General features: G+C 40.7%; 1 protein-coding gene across 40 annotated transcripts in view; it reads left to right on the top strand.

Annotated features, from left to right (window-relative positions):
- Nucleotides 1-16,060, top strand: part of PDXDC1 (pyridoxal dependent decarboxylase domain containing 1) — a 66,591-nt gene that overhangs the window by 23,569 nt on the left and 26,962 nt on the right. For 33 of the 40 annotated variants that reach the window (XR_010152288.1, XR_010152291.1, XR_008539930.2 and 30 more), the window contains 6 exons: nucleotides 220-285; nucleotides 3,643-3,723; nucleotides 6,053-6,199; nucleotides 8,261-8,450; nucleotides 10,635-10,703; nucleotides 11,537-11,615. Coding sequence is in view for 31 of the 40 variants with exons in the window: in XM_063796719.1 (XP_063652789.1) it covers nucleotides 220-285; nucleotides 3,643-3,723; nucleotides 6,053-6,199; nucleotides 8,261-8,450; nucleotides 10,635-10,703; nucleotides 11,537-11,615 (632 nt within the window). In the remaining 9 variants the exon portion in view is untranslated. The remainder of the gene's footprint in view (nucleotides 1-219; nucleotides 286-3,642; nucleotides 3,724-6,052; nucleotides 6,200-8,260; nucleotides 8,451-10,634; nucleotides 10,704-11,536; nucleotides 11,616-16,060) is intronic. The other 7 variants (XR_008539932.2, XR_008539933.2, XM_054668893.2 and 4 more) reach the window with 1 other exon arrangement.

The following is a 16,060-nucleotide window of genomic DNA, read 5'->3' as shown; positions in this document are numbered from 1 at the left end:
AAACAAGAAGTGGGTGGAACTTTTTTGTTGCATATTCTTGTCTTTTCCAGAAATTCAAATGATACCTGAAACTGGAGGCAGGGAGATGTGATAAATGTGTTTGAAATCCTGCCTCAGTCACTGGGAGGTTATAGGCAACATGGTCATGTTTGCATGTTCAGGAGTTAGAAATTTGGTATGATGAAACAAATGAACAGCTTTTTCTTTTCTTTAAATTAGAAGAACAGAAGAGGAAAATGGAAAGAAGCTCGTATCCGGAGATATTCCAGGCCCACTCCAGGGCAGGTAGGTGGCACTGAGGATCCATACCTTTAGTTAAGGTGTAAATTTTTGTTCGTTTCTGAGATGGAGTCGTGCTCTGTTGCCCAGGATGGAGTGCAGTGGCGCAATCTGGGCTCACTGCAACCTCCGCCTCCCGGGTTCAAGCAGTTCTTTCTTGTGCCTCAGCTTCCCGAGTAGCTGGGATTACAGGCGTGCACCACCATATCTGGCTAATTTTTGTATTTTCAGTAGAGATGGGATTTTGCCATGTTGGCCAGGCTGGTTTCTAACTCCTGACCTTGACCTCAGGTGATCTGCCCACCTCGGCCTCCCAAAGTGCTGGGATTACAGGTGTGAGCCACTGTGCCCGGCCTACATTTTTCTTAAACCAGTGTCTTATCATCATTGATTTATGGTCTTAGTTTTAATGAACACATAGCAAATTTAAATAGACTTATGTGCAGTATAACATTAGAAAACTGAAGTGTCGTTGGCTGGTTGGTGATATTGCTGCACCTGCTGGCTTCTCTCCCTCTCCCATTTGGAATTTAATAGATGCTGAGTACAGTGGGTCACACCTGTAATCCCAGCACTTTGGGAGGCCAAGGACAGAGGATCACTTGAGCCCAGGAGTTCAAGGTTACAGCAATCTGTGATTGTACCACTGCACTCCAGCCTGAGTGATAGAGACACTCTCTAATTTTGAGACAGAGTCTTGCTCTGTCGCCAGGCTGAAGTGCAGTGGTGTGATCTCGGCTCACTGCAACCTCTGCCTCCCAGGTTCAAGTGATTCTCCTGCCTCAGCCTCCCGAGTGGCTGGGATTATAGGCACCCACCACCACGCCCAGCTAATTTTTGTATTTTTAGTAGAGACGGGGTTTCACCATGTTGGCCAGGACGGTCTCCATCTCCTGACCTCAGGTGATCCGCCTGCCTTAGCCTCTCAAAGTGCTGGGACTACAGGCATAAGCCACCGCACCTGGCCAAAAATTTTTTAGAAAACCAACAATTTAATACAACCTCATGACTCAAAAGTGATACATGGAGCTAGGCACCGTGGTGCACACCTGTAGTCCCAGCTGCTTGGGAGCCTGAGGCAGGAGGATGGCTTGAGTCAAGGAGTTCGAGGCCACCCTGAACAACATGGCGAGACCCTATCAAATAAAAGTGATATACAAATTCATCATTATAACTGGTGTGTCATACTTAGTTCACTCTTGAAACCTGTCATCTATTTGGTAGACTGAGTTTTATTCTAAGAGGTATTTTAATTTGATAAGATTTATTGTTTTCATAATGTAAATGAAAGGAAAATGTCAAATTACTTATTTTTTGGCAACTGAAGCAAATCTGTCATGTTTGAGTAGCAGGAAAAATAGCAAAAAAGTAAGTAGCTGACTAAAATTTTCACAAGACATTAGCAGTTAATCTGGGATTAGTATCCCAGCCCAGCTTCCCTGAGACAAACTTATTTTTTTTTCCTGTTACAACCAGGAAACTGCACATAAGTAAACAGTACAACTCCCTTAAATATCCTTTGACCTGAATATAAATTGAACCAGGTTGCAAAAGAAAAGTATGGAGGAAGGATCACAGTGTGCCAATAACACGCTGAGATACTAATACTTTAAAAGTCACTCCTATTCGTAGCATGAATAATGCTGATGTGAAGCTAGGTGTGAAGTGCATTCTCAGCTCAGAACAGGAGGCAGGTCCTATAAAATCTCCTCATTCCAGGCCTACTGATGGAAACCAAAGGTTTTAAGGTTTAGTCTCCTAATTCCACGGAAGTTTTCCCAGGAGAGATACTCCCAGCAGCATCTGTAATTCTCAGCCTTAAGCCACTGACTAGGAGGATTCACACTTAGGAGTGCTACCACCCAGCATTCAAGACTAGTAACATGCCAGGCACAGCTAAGTGCCATACCTTCACTGTCTGAAGCCTCCCAAATCCATAACGTCCGGCTTGGCAAGTTGGAATAGCTTGCTCAAGGTCATGTGGCAGGCAGCCAGTGTGCCTCAAGGGCCCCTGCCTGCTCTGATCTCTACAGTGTCCAAGGCCCAGAGCCCCTCTCACTTGAAGGGCAGCACCTTGGGGACAGTTGGTTTGGGGACACTGTTTTGATGGTGCTTCCTTTTTTGAAAGAGGAAACATCTTTTTAGTCTATTCTCATTAACAGAGGAATAGCTTTACATTATTCCTGTTGCAAGTTGCCTTGCCATTGCTTGCTACTTCAGCCATTCGAATTCTTTTCATAACTTTCCATCTCCTCATGTAATGAGCATTTCATAGCAACATATCTTGGATAGAAGTAAAATGTTTTTATACTCTAAGCAGATCTCAAGGTTCCCAGCTTGGGGAAGAGCTGGTAATAAATGAAGCTTGCATTGTTAGAGGCTGTTAGTCCAAACGGACAAGATCCCTATGGAGGAAAATTAGATATACCAGTGGCATTGGAGTGTTCTGTGACTGTCTAGCATTATACTATACTAAGGATGATTATATATTATATTTTATATAATATATTTTATATTTTATATAATGTATAGTATATAATACATTTATATAAGTACATATTATAAGGACTTTTGACTCTTATTACATGCTTATTAAATATTCTCTGTCTTGTACTCCAAGATTCAAATGAAATGTATAGAAATGTTGCTAGAGCAAGACTGGTGGCTGGGCAAGGTGGCTCAGGCCTGTAATCCCAGCACTATTGGAGGCTGAGGCAGGAGGATTGCTTGAGCTTGGTGGTTTGAGACCAGGCTGGGCAACATGGCAAAACCCTGTTTCTATCAAAAATGAAAAAATGGCTGGGCGTGGTGGCTCATGCCTGTAATCCCAGCACTTTGGGAGGCCGAGGAGGGTGGATCACTTGAAGCCAGGAGTTGAAGACCAGTCTGGCCAACATGGTGAAACCCCATCTCTACTAAAAATACAAAAATTAGCCGAGCGTGGTGGCGCACACTTGTAATCTCAGCTACTCAGGAGGCTGAGGCAGGAGGATCGCTTAAACCCGGGAGGCAGAGGTTGCAGTGAGCCCAGATTATGCCACTTCCCTCCAGCTTGGGTGACAAAGTGAGACCCTGTCTCAAAATAAATAAATAAAAATAAGACTGGTGACATTTATTAAAATGAAACTCATAATTAGGTAGAAGATTTATTTAACCACAAGTAAATTTATATCAGAATTCAGTTTATAATTTGAGCTTTGTTTTTTAAAAAGCATAAACTATATACCACGTTCTTTCTCTTATAGTTGCTTAAGAAAGAAAAAAAAAACTTGAAGCAACGCTGGTTGAATGAGGGAAGTAGCGGGAGAGTGGTGGGGGATGTGTGCTGTTCCCATCAGCCCATCAACTATTTTTATTCTGCAGTGGGCAAGATATGGTGAGCATCCTCCAGTTAGTTCAGAATCTAATGCATGGAGATGAAGATGAGGAGCCCCAGAGCCCCAGGTAATGAACCTGGCAGCTTCTCTTTTCAAGTGTATGTGTTCTTGATTTCAGTAGTGATTGCGCTCTGACAAGTTGCTCAAATAAGAAGCTATATTTCATTGAGTTACATATGATATTAAAATAATCCTTTTTATTTTCAGAAAGACATTTATATTAATATATATTTTGTGAAATGAAGGCATTTATTGAAATTAGATCCCATAGTTTTTATGGTATCATGCCTTAGAGAGGCGCTGGCAGAAGGACTGAAGAGTGAGTGTCGGATGTCTTTCTGCTGCTGTGCTTCTGCTTCCTAAGAATTGCTGTAGTTGTATTCATTAGGTATTTAGTTAGTTTTCTCTTTAATTATTTTAAATTTAATGTTTTGAAATAAGTAAAATTATTCTCTTGGTTCAAAATTCAGACAATAAAAAATGATATACAAAGGGAATTTTCCTTCCTACCTCTATCTCCCTACCATGTTTTCTTCTCTAGAGACAGACATTACCAGTTTCTTGTGTATTCTTCCAGAGAGATTTTATATGTATTATACACCAGCAAAATGTCTATGCCCACCCTCTCTAATACATAATTACTATGCATATGCTGTGCATCTTGCATTTTTTCACTTATGTCTTGGAGTTCACTGCATATTAATGCACAGGAACTTTCTCCTTTGTCAGAGCTATGTGTTTTACTTTGAACAGATGAACCATATTTTATTTTATTGGTCCCCTGTCATGTTGCACTGTTACAAACATTGCTGCAGGAAACAACTTTCGACATGTGTCACTTCTCATAGAAGCAGGTGTCTGGAGGACAAAGTCCTGAAAGTGGAGTTGCTGTCTCAGACAGTGTGTGCTTTTGTAATTTTGATAGATCCTGCCTAATTTCCCTCCATGGAGTTGCGGCATTTAGCAGTCCCACCAGCAATGCATGAGAGTACTTTATTTCCACACTTTTCACCTGCAAAGGCGTTATCAGACTGAAGGATCATCGATAAGTGATATTCTGATGAGAAATCTGATAAGTGAGAAATGGTGTTTCAGCATAATTCGAATTTGCAGGTTTTTAAAATTATGAACCAAGTGACGTGTCTTTTTGTATGTTTTAAGACCCATTTATATTTCTAGGAACTGTCTGTTGCCCATGATCCTATTAGGTTATTTGTCTTTTTCTTATTATTCACAGTTAACAATTGTAAACTTTTTCCTTCTTTTTTACAGTTATTCTTTATAAGGAAAATTAGTTTTAATTCTATATAAAACATTTTATATAATCAATTTTAATTATATATAAAATAATACCTAGTCCCCCATGAATTTGCTGTATTATTGCAATAAATAATTCTTATTTGATGCATAGACCTGAGATTTAATTCTTTTTTTTTTTTTTTTTGAGATGGAGTCTTACTCTGTTGCCCAGGCTGGAGTGCAGTGGTGCCATTTCGGCTCACTTCAAGCTCTGCCTCCCGGGTTCACTCCATTCTCCTGCCTCAGCCTCCTGAGTAGCTGGGATTACAGGTGCCCACCACCAGGCCCGGCTAATTTTTTGTATTTTTAGTAGAGATGGGGTTTCACCATATTAGCCAGGATGGTCTCAATCTCCTGACGTCGTGATCCACCCGCCTCGGCCTCCCAAAGTGCTGGGATTACAGGCATGAGCCACTGCGCCTGGCCAGGATTTAGTTCTCTAAAAAATGCTTTCAGCTCATTTTACCTTAGCTCTACCCTCCACAATTCTTAAGGCTTGTATTTAATTTTTAAAATACTTTAATAGGAAATTATTTTAAAACAGTTTGTAGGTACTCAATTTAAAAAGGGCTATTTATCTCCTGGAACTCAAATTATAAAAATATTTTTCTGGCCAGGAGTGGTGGCTCATGCCTGTAATCCCAGCACTTTGGGAGGCCGAGGCAGGTGAATCACCTGAAGTCAGGAGTTCAAGAGCAGCCTGGCCAACATGGTGAAACCCCGTCTCTACTAAAAATACAAAAAATTAGCCAGGCTTGGTGGTGGGCGCCTGTAATTCCAGCTACTCGGGAGGCTGAGACAGGAGAATCACGTGAACCCAGGAGGTGGAGGTTGTAGTGAGCTGAGATCGCATCACTGCACCCCAGCCTGGGCATCAAGAGGGAGACTCCATCTCAGAAAAAAAAATATATTTTTTTCTCTGTCTCAAAAAATAGAAAAAATTCTCACCAAACTATCACTACTGTTTATGCATTGATTTGCCTTCTGGGCCATTAAGTAGATTTCGAGTCTGACAGATATTTCTGTGGAATTCTGTGTCTCTAAGTTCTATGTCCTTTTTTATGGTTTGACTCTAATACTTTAATTTTGCTTAACAGAATCCAAAATATTGGAGAACAAGGTCATATGGCTTTGTTGGGACATAGTCTGGGAGCTTATATTTCAACTCTGGACAAAGAGAAGCTGAGAAAACTTACAACTAGGATACTTTCAGATACCACCTTATGGCTATGCAGAATTTTCAGGTAAAGACATGATGAGTTTCCAGTGAAGACTTTTATGAGTCGGGTGTAGACTGAAAGATCTTTTTTCTGGAGCTGTACTACTTGGGTTCAGATTTCCTTCTCCTTGAAAGGGGTGTTTAACCTCTCAATGCCTGTTTCATCATCTGTTAGATGGGGATAGTATTAATACCTATTTCATAGAAGCGTTGTGAGGATTAAATGAGCTAATGGACTAATACATGTGAAGGGTGGAGAATAGAAGCACATATGTGTTTGATAGGGTCAGCAGTTATTTATTTGTGGGGTATCTAATTGGCACATGTCAGTAGAAGATAGAGCAATGATCTAGATTCAAATACAGTTGTCCCTTATCCTTGGGTGTCCTTGGGGGATTGGTTCTTGACCTCCCATCCTCACCCTATGGATAAAAAAATTCATGGATGCTCAAATCCCTTATATAAAATAGCACAGTATTTTCATGTAACTGAGGCACATCTTCCCATATACTTTAATCTCTTGATTACATATAATACCTAATACGATGTAAATGCTGTGTAAATAGTTGTTACACTGTATTGTTTAGGGAATAATGACAAGGAAAAAAAGTCTGTAGATATTCAGTACAGAGGCACCCATCTTTTTAAATTTCTGAAGATTTTTTACTCATGCTTGGTTGAATCCACAGATGCAGAACCCACAGGTTCAGAGGGCCAGCTGTGCTTTGAAAATATTAGCTTGTGTTTTTATTAGAAACAAAAGTCTGAGGCCAGGCACGGTGGCTCACGCCTGTAATCCCAGCACTTTGGGAGGCTGAGGTGGGCGGATCACAAGGTGAGGAGATCGAGACCATTCTGGCTAACATGGTGAAACCCTGTCTCTACTAAAAATACAAAAAAACTAGCCGGGCGTGGTAGTGAGCACCTGTAGTCCCAGCTCCTCTGGAGGCTGAGGCACTGCACTCCAGCCTGGGCGACAGAGTGAGACTCTGTCTCAAAAAAAAAAAAAAAAAGAAAACTCTGTCATAAGGAAGATGAATATGTGCTATGAAACTGAAATTTGTTTTATTCTGTGATAATCCTGGCAGTACTAAGGAATTACAACAGATGAAGGATTCAGTAGGAGACATAGGACTAGTGGCATTGGGTTTATGCTGTTACTTTTATGGAGAAGGAATGTTTGCCTAACTTGAGACATTTATCTTGAGAGACCCTGACTTTCAGTGTTGGGAAAGAACTTGGCCAAGCAGGAGTATAAGTTTGCCCAACTTTATTAAAGGAGCAGTGTTCTGTTGTTCTAGTAAAAATCTACTGCCTGTAATTGAAATTGTCCCTCCTCCTCTAGGAGATGGAGCCTCAGCAGATTATAGTAAAACCAAAAGCTAGCCTGACTAGCTTTTTTATTTTTTTGAGATGGAGTCTTACTCTGTCACCCAGGCTGGAGTGCAGTGGCACAATCTCGGCTCACTGCACCCTCCACCTCCTGGGTTCAAGCGATTCTCCTGCCTCAGTCTCCCGAGTAGCTGGGACTACAGGCACTCACCACCACACCTGGCAATTAGTAGAGACAGTTGTTTCACCATGTTAGCTAGGCTAGTCTCAAAACTCCTGACGTCAGGTGATCCACCCGCCTTGGCCTCCCAAAGTGCTGAGATTACAGGCGTGAGCCACCACACCCAGCCTCTAACTAGCATTTTTGACAGTTTTATTTACTTTGGATGTTTTAGGGCTGAAACTGCTATGAACTATGCCTGTGTTATCCAGTGCTGGCCTTAGTTCATAATAAGCCAGAACCATGATCTTCAGGCTTTTTATATCTGAGAATTCCTGGTCTCTACTTGTTTTCATAGTTTCTGCTCTTTATGGAATTGGGTATGGATGGAGGGTTATTGTCTCGCTGCTTGGTAACCTCAGCTGTAATGAGGTGTCAGCCATCTATGATGAGGATGTTTCACATTCCTGTCCTCTCTGCCTGATAAAAGTGACAATTCCTAGCTTGAGAAAAGAATTGTCTCCATGATTATAAGGTTGACTTATACAATCCTTAACTAGAAATAAGAGCATATTAATATGTATCTCTTAACAGATATGAAAATGGGTGTGCTTATTTCCACGAAGAGGAAAGAGAAGGACTTGCAAAGATATGTAGGCTTGCCATTCATTCTCGATATGAAGACTTCGTGGTGGACGGCTTCAATGTGTTATATAACAAGAAGCCTGTCATATATCTTAGTGCTGCTGCTAGACCTGGCCTGGGCCAATACCTTTGTAATCAGGTAATGTGGTATCAGGTGGCTATTTTAAAGAAATAATGTCTTATTTTGTTCTGAAAGTTTTAAGGTTGACCCGTTTGTCTAGTTGCTGTTCTTGTTGAGTGAAAAGAAAGATGGTCTTATATGCTTTTGTCATATTTGTAAAAATTACTGAATTTAGAAATAAGGAATATGGGATAGATTACCCAAGGGCATCCGCAGTCAACATTTTCTCTTTTTTCCCAGACTTTAATCGAAGGGGTTGTGTTTGTGTTTATATGGTTGTATCTGGCTCTTTTCACTTATTGTTAAAACAGGAATATATCATTTTAATAATAATTTTTCAAAGTATAGTTTATTTTTAATGTCTTCATGGTATTCCTTCAAGTGAATATATAGTAATTAACTGTTGCCCTTTTGGACAGCTAAGAGTGTTTGCATTCTCTTGCTTTCTGTGACCATTTTCAGGTAATGTTCTTTGTGTAGTGCTGTTAAGGACTTCTCTGTGCATAAAGCTCTTCCTGTATTTTATTTAGGGTTATGGTCCTCAGATGGATTTTCAGAGTCAGTCTAGAATTGCTGGATCAAAGAGCATGACTTTTTTTTTTTTTTTTTTTTTTGAGACAGAGTCTTGCTCTGTTGCCCAGGCTGGAGTGCAGTGGCGTGATCTCGGCTCACTGCAAGCTCCGCCTCCCGGATTCATGCCATTCTCCTGCCTCAGCCTCCCAAGTAGCTGGGACTACAGGTGCCCACCACCACGCGCAGCTAATTTTTTTGTATTTTTTTTAGTAGAGATGGGGTTTCACCGTGTTAGCCAGGATGGTGTCGATCTCCTGACCTCGTGATCTGACCACCTCAGCCTCCCAAAGTGCTGGGATTACAGGCGTGAGCCACTGCGCCCAGCCGAGCATGACTATTTTTAAAGTTCATGGTGCTTCTAGCCCAACTGGGAGGACTACATCGAGATAAGACACTGTTAACCGTCTTTGCCAAGAACGTTTGAAAGCAAAACCGTAGGGTTGGAGGGTTCCTCTTCTGTAAGCTGTAGGAGTCCCAGGGGGATGTATGGGAGACACTTAGTGACTTTTAAATTGATTCTGAGCTGTGATCACTGGTGTTAAGAAATTATGTCCTCTTCTTGAGGGGTGTACAAAATGGGGAGTTTAATAATAATCCTCTGAAACGTGAAATGAATTACTTAGTGTCTACTGCAAGCCAGGCTCTTGCGGACACAAGGCTGTTTGGGGACAACAGTCTAACCTTCAAAAGATGTGTAAGAGTGTTCTGTTGGGAATGGCAGCTGGCAGAGCAGCATATATAAGATGGTTATGTTCACGTTTTTTAAAGTGTGTGTATCCTTTATACCTATGTTTTTGTACCTAGAAAAATACGTAAATTTATACCTAGAAAATATCTGAAAGGTTATGTATTAAACTGTTAACGGGGTGCATTGGTGGCTTATAGGGTAGGGGGCTAGGCATTTTCACTTTTAATACCTGTATTTTTTTTGAGGATTTGTTTTACTTGGGTGTCACATTCATAATTTTTAATCCTTTAAGGAGAAAAATGTGCTTATTAAATTTTTGGTCTCTGAATGCTACCAAGTCTTAGTCATACAGAACAATATGCTGCAACTGTTTACAATTCCTAAAACTGTAAACTCCTCAAGGACTTGGAGGCTAAACATGAAGAATATAAAATTAAGTTGACAATCACTGTCTCTGCATAACACTGACTTCACTTCTCTTGAGAAATGTGCATCTGCTAATCCATATTTATTACTTTTTAGGGGTGGGTGAACCCATAAATAAGATACTGTTCTTTGAATGCCTTTAGCTGGTGTTATTTACCAGTAATGCTTGGAGAAAGAATCCAAAATTACCCCCACTAAAATGCTCACGACCCAGTTGTTTCTGTGTTTGTCAAAGTGTTTCTGGTATATTCTAGAATATACCAAAGATAATTACTTGAATCATTTAGAAAATTTTACATTATATCCTCTTATAAGGCACTTGGAAATTCACCCTTTTTTTTTTTCGGCTTGGCTTTCTAAATGTCCTTTAACATCAATTTATAATATTAAGAGTTCCTAAGGAGAGAGATTTCTTAGAATAATAATCGTGGCTTGTCTTAGAGCCACAGCCTTTCACAATCTGAAGTGAATGGTGCAGAGGGCTTTCTTGTCAAGTCATATGTTTCTTCCTGCAGCTCGGCTTGCCCTTCCCCTGCTTGTGCCGTGTACCCTGTAACACTATGTTTGGATCCCAGCATCAGATGGTGAGTTCTACTTTTGGTTTGTAAAATCATGTGGGATTGTGTTTTGAAACTGCCTTTCAAATGAAGTTCTTTTTGCTGGCCTCCAGATAATTAGTAACTTACTCATGTATTGCTTGGATCCTTACATTGTGTAATATATGCTTCTGTTAATATGTGAATGTCCATGAAGGTTGGTTGGTATATAGGTCAGGAGCACCTGGCTTTTAAGGAGTCTTGTAATTACTGTATCACCTGCTTTAAGTAGAAACATGGCAGCTCAATTAAGCACCAGAAATTTCTTCTGAAGCTCCTACTTTTAATGAGTTAGCACTGTTGCCTGGATTTATGAATGGGCAGATTTTGAAAATGAGGTTCTTCATTGTCATCGTGGAATTGAGTTCTGCTTATTTTCAGACATGCAGGTGATAAATCTCTCCTTAATGATTCCAGAAGGAAAAGGAAGGGATGGATTTTAGAGTTTTTTATTTCTTTTGTCAAGGTAGTTTTATTTTCTAGTTCAGGTACATCAGTGAGTAATAGTAGAGATACATTCTTGGCTGTTTTAGGAGAGTTAAGAGAACATTTCATTTAAATGTAAATGTTTAAAATCAAAGAAATGTTCCTGCATATGTACAGTTTTTACCTTTAATTTTGTTTAACTGATTTTTCTAGTCTTCAAGGAAAACTATTTGATTTTCACATCTATGATGAGAGAAAACAGAAAAATTGTCAAGAGTAAGAATTGATTTGACATTACTTTTGAGAGTTATCTGCTTCTTTTGTAAGTCATAATTTTTCATTTTATAGCTTTTATACTGGGCACCTCATTTTTTAATGATTTGTTTTGGTTCCAGGATGTTGCCTTCCTGGAGAAACTGATTAAAGATGATATAGAGCGAGGAAGACTGCCCCTGTTGCTTGTCGCAAATGCAGGTAGGTAGCATGATGCTGAATCTACCATTTTGAATATGTAGGAGCGAGGCTACATCCTCAGCCTATAAAAGATAAAGTCTTAAGAAATGTGTGTGTACCACATGTTTAAAATAGTCCATATCCACATTGTAGCAAAAACTGTAATAGTAAGTTTGGCTTGTTAGATTTTTCTTTAATTGTTGGTTTGTTTTGGAAGTTATTTTATGTGTGTGTATACTTTTTCATTTAGATGGTAAATGCTTCTCTATCTTCTCCTTCATGTACTTCTTTTCCCTGTTCTAAACTGAATTTTATTTTATTTTTTTGAGACAGAGTCTCACTCTGTTGCCCAGGCTGGAGTGCAGTAGCACAATCTCACCTCACTGCAATCTCTGCCTTCCGGGTTCAAGTGTTTCTCCTGCCTCAACCTCCTGAATTGCTGGGATTATAGGTGCATGCCACCACATCTGGCTAATTTCTTGTATTTTTAGTAGAGACAGGGTTTCACTATGTTGGCCAGGCTGGTCTCGAACTCCTGACCTCAGGTGATCCGCCTGCCTCAGCCTCCCAAATTGCTGGGATTACAGGCATGAGCCACTGTGCCTGGCCTGAATTTTTAAATGACACATTTAAGCCAGGTGTGGTGGCACATGCCTATAGTCCCCCTACTCAGGAGACAAGCAAGATGTTGGCTTAAGCTCAGAAGTTCAATACCAGTCTGGGTAACATAGCAAGACCCCATCTCAATAAATAAATAAAAATAATTGTACTGACATTGTAAGATTGTTGTAAAAATTAAACAAGAAAATTCATAAGATGTCACACTTAAATATCTACCTTATAGGCGGCAGAGCAACTACCACTTGCTGCTCCATTTATCTCATTCAGCATCATACTTGAAATCTAAGACAGTGCAATAAGGCAAAAAAAATAACTGACAGATTAGAAAGGAAGAAATAAAACTTTGTTTGCAGGCATGATTGTATAGATAGAAAACTAAAGAAAAGCTACTGGAACTAATGATCAAATCTAAACCATTTTCTGGATTTTTACATACTAGCAAAGAAGAATTGGAAATTGAATTTTAAATGTCATTTATAATAGGATCAAAAAAGATGAAAAATTTATGGATAAATTTAACAAAATATATGCAAGATCTGTACATTGAGAACTAAGAATGTTACTGAGAGAAATTCAAGAAGACCCAAGAACGATATGCCATACACACGGGTTGGAAGACTAAGTATTAAGTCAGTTCTTCCCAAACTAATCTGTAGATTCAACTTGATCCATCTTAAAATCTCAACAGGCTACAATTTCTTATAGAACTTGATGAGCTAATTCTAAAGTTTATATAGAAATACAAGGGATCTAGGAACAGCCCAAGGGATTTTGAAAAAGAACAAAATTGGAAGACTTACCTTGTCATACTTCAAGACTTCTGTAAAGCAGCAAGTAAGACTGTGTGAGATTAACCAAAGAAAATAGAGAATTCAGAAATAGACTCATGTGAAGTATATGGACACTTCAGGTTTTTACAGATGCCTGAGTAATTCGAGGGAGAAAGGACAATCTTTTTCCATCAGTGGTCTTAGAGCTTGGATATCCATATGGAAAAAAACTGAATCTCAACCCTTATCTTATTCTCTGTATATATAAATATTAACTATAAATGGTTCATCAACCTAAGCATAGATCTAAGACAATAAAATGTCTCGAAGAAAATACAGGAGATCTTTGTGACCTTAGGTTACATTTCTTAGGATACAAAATATGTGAACCATAAATTGTACTTTATCAAAAATTAAAAGCATTAGCTGTTTGAAAGCCCCTATTAAGAAGATGAAAGGCAAGTTACAGACTGGGAGAAATATTTGCAAAACATTTTTTTCTAATTTTTTTTTTTTTGTCTTTTTCTATTTTTATTTTTTATGTTTTTGAGATGGAGTTTTGCTGTGCTGCCCAGGCTGGAGTGCAGTGGTGCGACCTTGGCTCACTGCAACCTCCGCCTCCCAGGTTCAAGCGATTCGCCTGCCTCAGCCTCCCGAGTAGCTGGGATTACAGGCGCACGCCACCACGCCGGGCTAATTTTTGTATTTTTAGTAGAGACGAGATTTCGCCATGTTGGCCAGGCTGGTCTCAAACTCCTGACCTCAGGTGGTCCACCTGCCTTGGCCTCCCAAAGTGATGGGATTACAGGCGTGAGCCACCACACCCAGCCAGCCACTGTCCCAGGCCTGTCTTCTTTTAAAATTTCTTTTTCATTCTTTTCCCCAGAAGCTACAAAACATTTGTTTGACAAAGAACTTGTATCTAAAATATGTAAAGAACTGTTACAACTCAATAAGGACACAAGCAATACAATTTTTTTTTTTTTTTGAGATGGAGTCTCATTCTGTTGCCCAGACTAGAGTGCAGTGGTGCGATCTTGGCTCACTGCAACCTCTGCCTCCCGGGTTCCAGTGATTCTTCTGCCTTAGCCTCCCGAGTACCTGGGATTAAAGGCATGCACCACCACACCTAGCTAGTTTTTTTGTATTTTTAGTAGAGATGGGGTTTCACCGTGTTGGCCAGGCTGGTCTTGAACTCCTGACCTTAGGTGATCTGCCTGCCTTGGCCTCCCAAAGTGCTGGGATTACAGGTGTGAGCCACTGTGCCCGGACCAAAATACAATTTTTTAAATGAACAACAGATTTGAGCAGATACTTCATCAAAGCAAATGAAAATGTATAGCACTTGAAAAGATATTTAACATCATTAGTCATTAGTGAAATGCAAATTAAGATCACCATGAGACATTACTACATGTTTGTTAGAATGGAGAAATTACAGGTGGCTCACACTTGTAATCCCAACACTTGGGAAGGCTGAGACTGTGAGATCAATTGCCCTCAGGTGTTCGAGACCAGCCTGGGCAACATGGCGAAACCCCTAGGAAATCTCTACAAAAAATACTAAACATTAGCCAGGTGTGGTGGTGTGTACCTGTAGTCCCAGCTACTCCAGAGGCTTTGGTGGGAGGTTGGCTTGAACCCAGGAGAGAGAGGTTGCAGTGAGCCAAGATTGTGCTACCATACCCCAGCCTGGGTGACAGAGCGAGATCCTTTCTTAAAAAAAAAAAAAAAAAAAAAATCTTTAAAATATAATGTCAGGCCAGGCACAGTGACTCAAGCCTGTAATCCCAGCACTTTGGGAGGCCGAGGCGGGCAGATTACGAGGTCAGGAGATGAAGACATCCTGGCTAACATGGTGAAACCCTGTTTCCACTAAAAATACAAGAAAATAGCTGGGTGTGGTGGTGGGCACCTGTAGTCCCAGCTACTTGGGAGGCTGAGGCAGGAGAATGGCGTGAACTCGGGAGGCAGAGGTTGCAGTGAGGTGAGATCGCACCACTGCACTCCAGCCTTGGTGACAGAGTGAGACTCTGTCTCTGTAAAAAATAAATAAGTAAATAAATAAAATTTGCCAGGTGTGGTGGTGGGCACCTGTAGTCCCAGCTACTTGAGAGGCTGAGGCAGGAGAATGGCTTGAACCCGGGAGGCAGAGCTTGCAATGAGCCGAGATTGTGCCACTGCACTTCAGCCTGGGCGACAGAGTGAGACCCTATCTCAAAAAAAAAAAAAAAAAAAAGGCAAAAAACTACAGTGACAGAAGCAGATCAGGATTTTCCAGGGCCAGTGAGGAGTCAGGGAAAGGGTAATTATATTGGGGTTGATGGGATTTGGGGGTTGATGGAAGTATTCTGAATCTTGATTGTGTTGATGGTTACATGCTCTATATATTTGTCAAAACTCATTGGACCGTATACTTACATGAGTGAGTTTTGTTGCATGTAAATCATACTACAATAGGCCGAGCATGGCAGCTCATGCCTGTAGTCCCAGCACTTTGGGAGGCTGAGGCAGGCAGATCACAAGGTCAGGAGTTCAAGACCAGCCTGACCAATGTGGTAAAACCCCATCTCTACTAAAAATGCAAAAATTAGCCAGGTGTGGTGGTGTGCACCTGTCCCAGCTACTTGGGAGGCTGAGGCAGGAGAATCGCTTGAACCTGGGAGGTGGAGGTTGCAGTGAGCCAAGATCGCACCACCGCACTGTAGCCTGGGCGACAGAAAGGGACTCTGTCTCAAAAAAAAAAAAAAAAAAAAAAAAAAAAAAAAAAAATCATACTACAATAAAACTGCTTATTTAGGCCGGGTGCGGTGGCTCATGCCTGTAATTCCAGCACATTGAGAGGCCAAGGCAGGAAGATCACCTGAGGTCAGGAGTTCAAGACCAGCCTGGCCAAAATGGCTAAACCCTGTCTCTACTAAAAATATAAAAATTAGCTGGTTGTGGTGGCAGGCACCTGTAATCCCAGCTACTTAGGAGGCCGAGGCAGGAGAATAGCTTGAACCCAGGAGGCTGAGATTGCAGTGAGCCGAGATTGCGCTGCTGCACTCCGGCCTGGGCAACAGGGTGAGACTC

The sequence above is a fragment of the Pan troglodytes genome, chromosome 18, assembly GCF_028858775.2.
Source record: "Pan troglodytes isolate AG18354 chromosome 18, NHGRI_mPanTro3-v2.0_pri, whole genome shotgun sequence".
Taxonomy (NCBI): domain Eukaryota; kingdom Metazoa; phylum Chordata; class Mammalia; order Primates; family Hominidae; genus Pan; species Pan troglodytes.
This window is presented reverse-complemented; position numbering and strand designations above follow the sequence as displayed.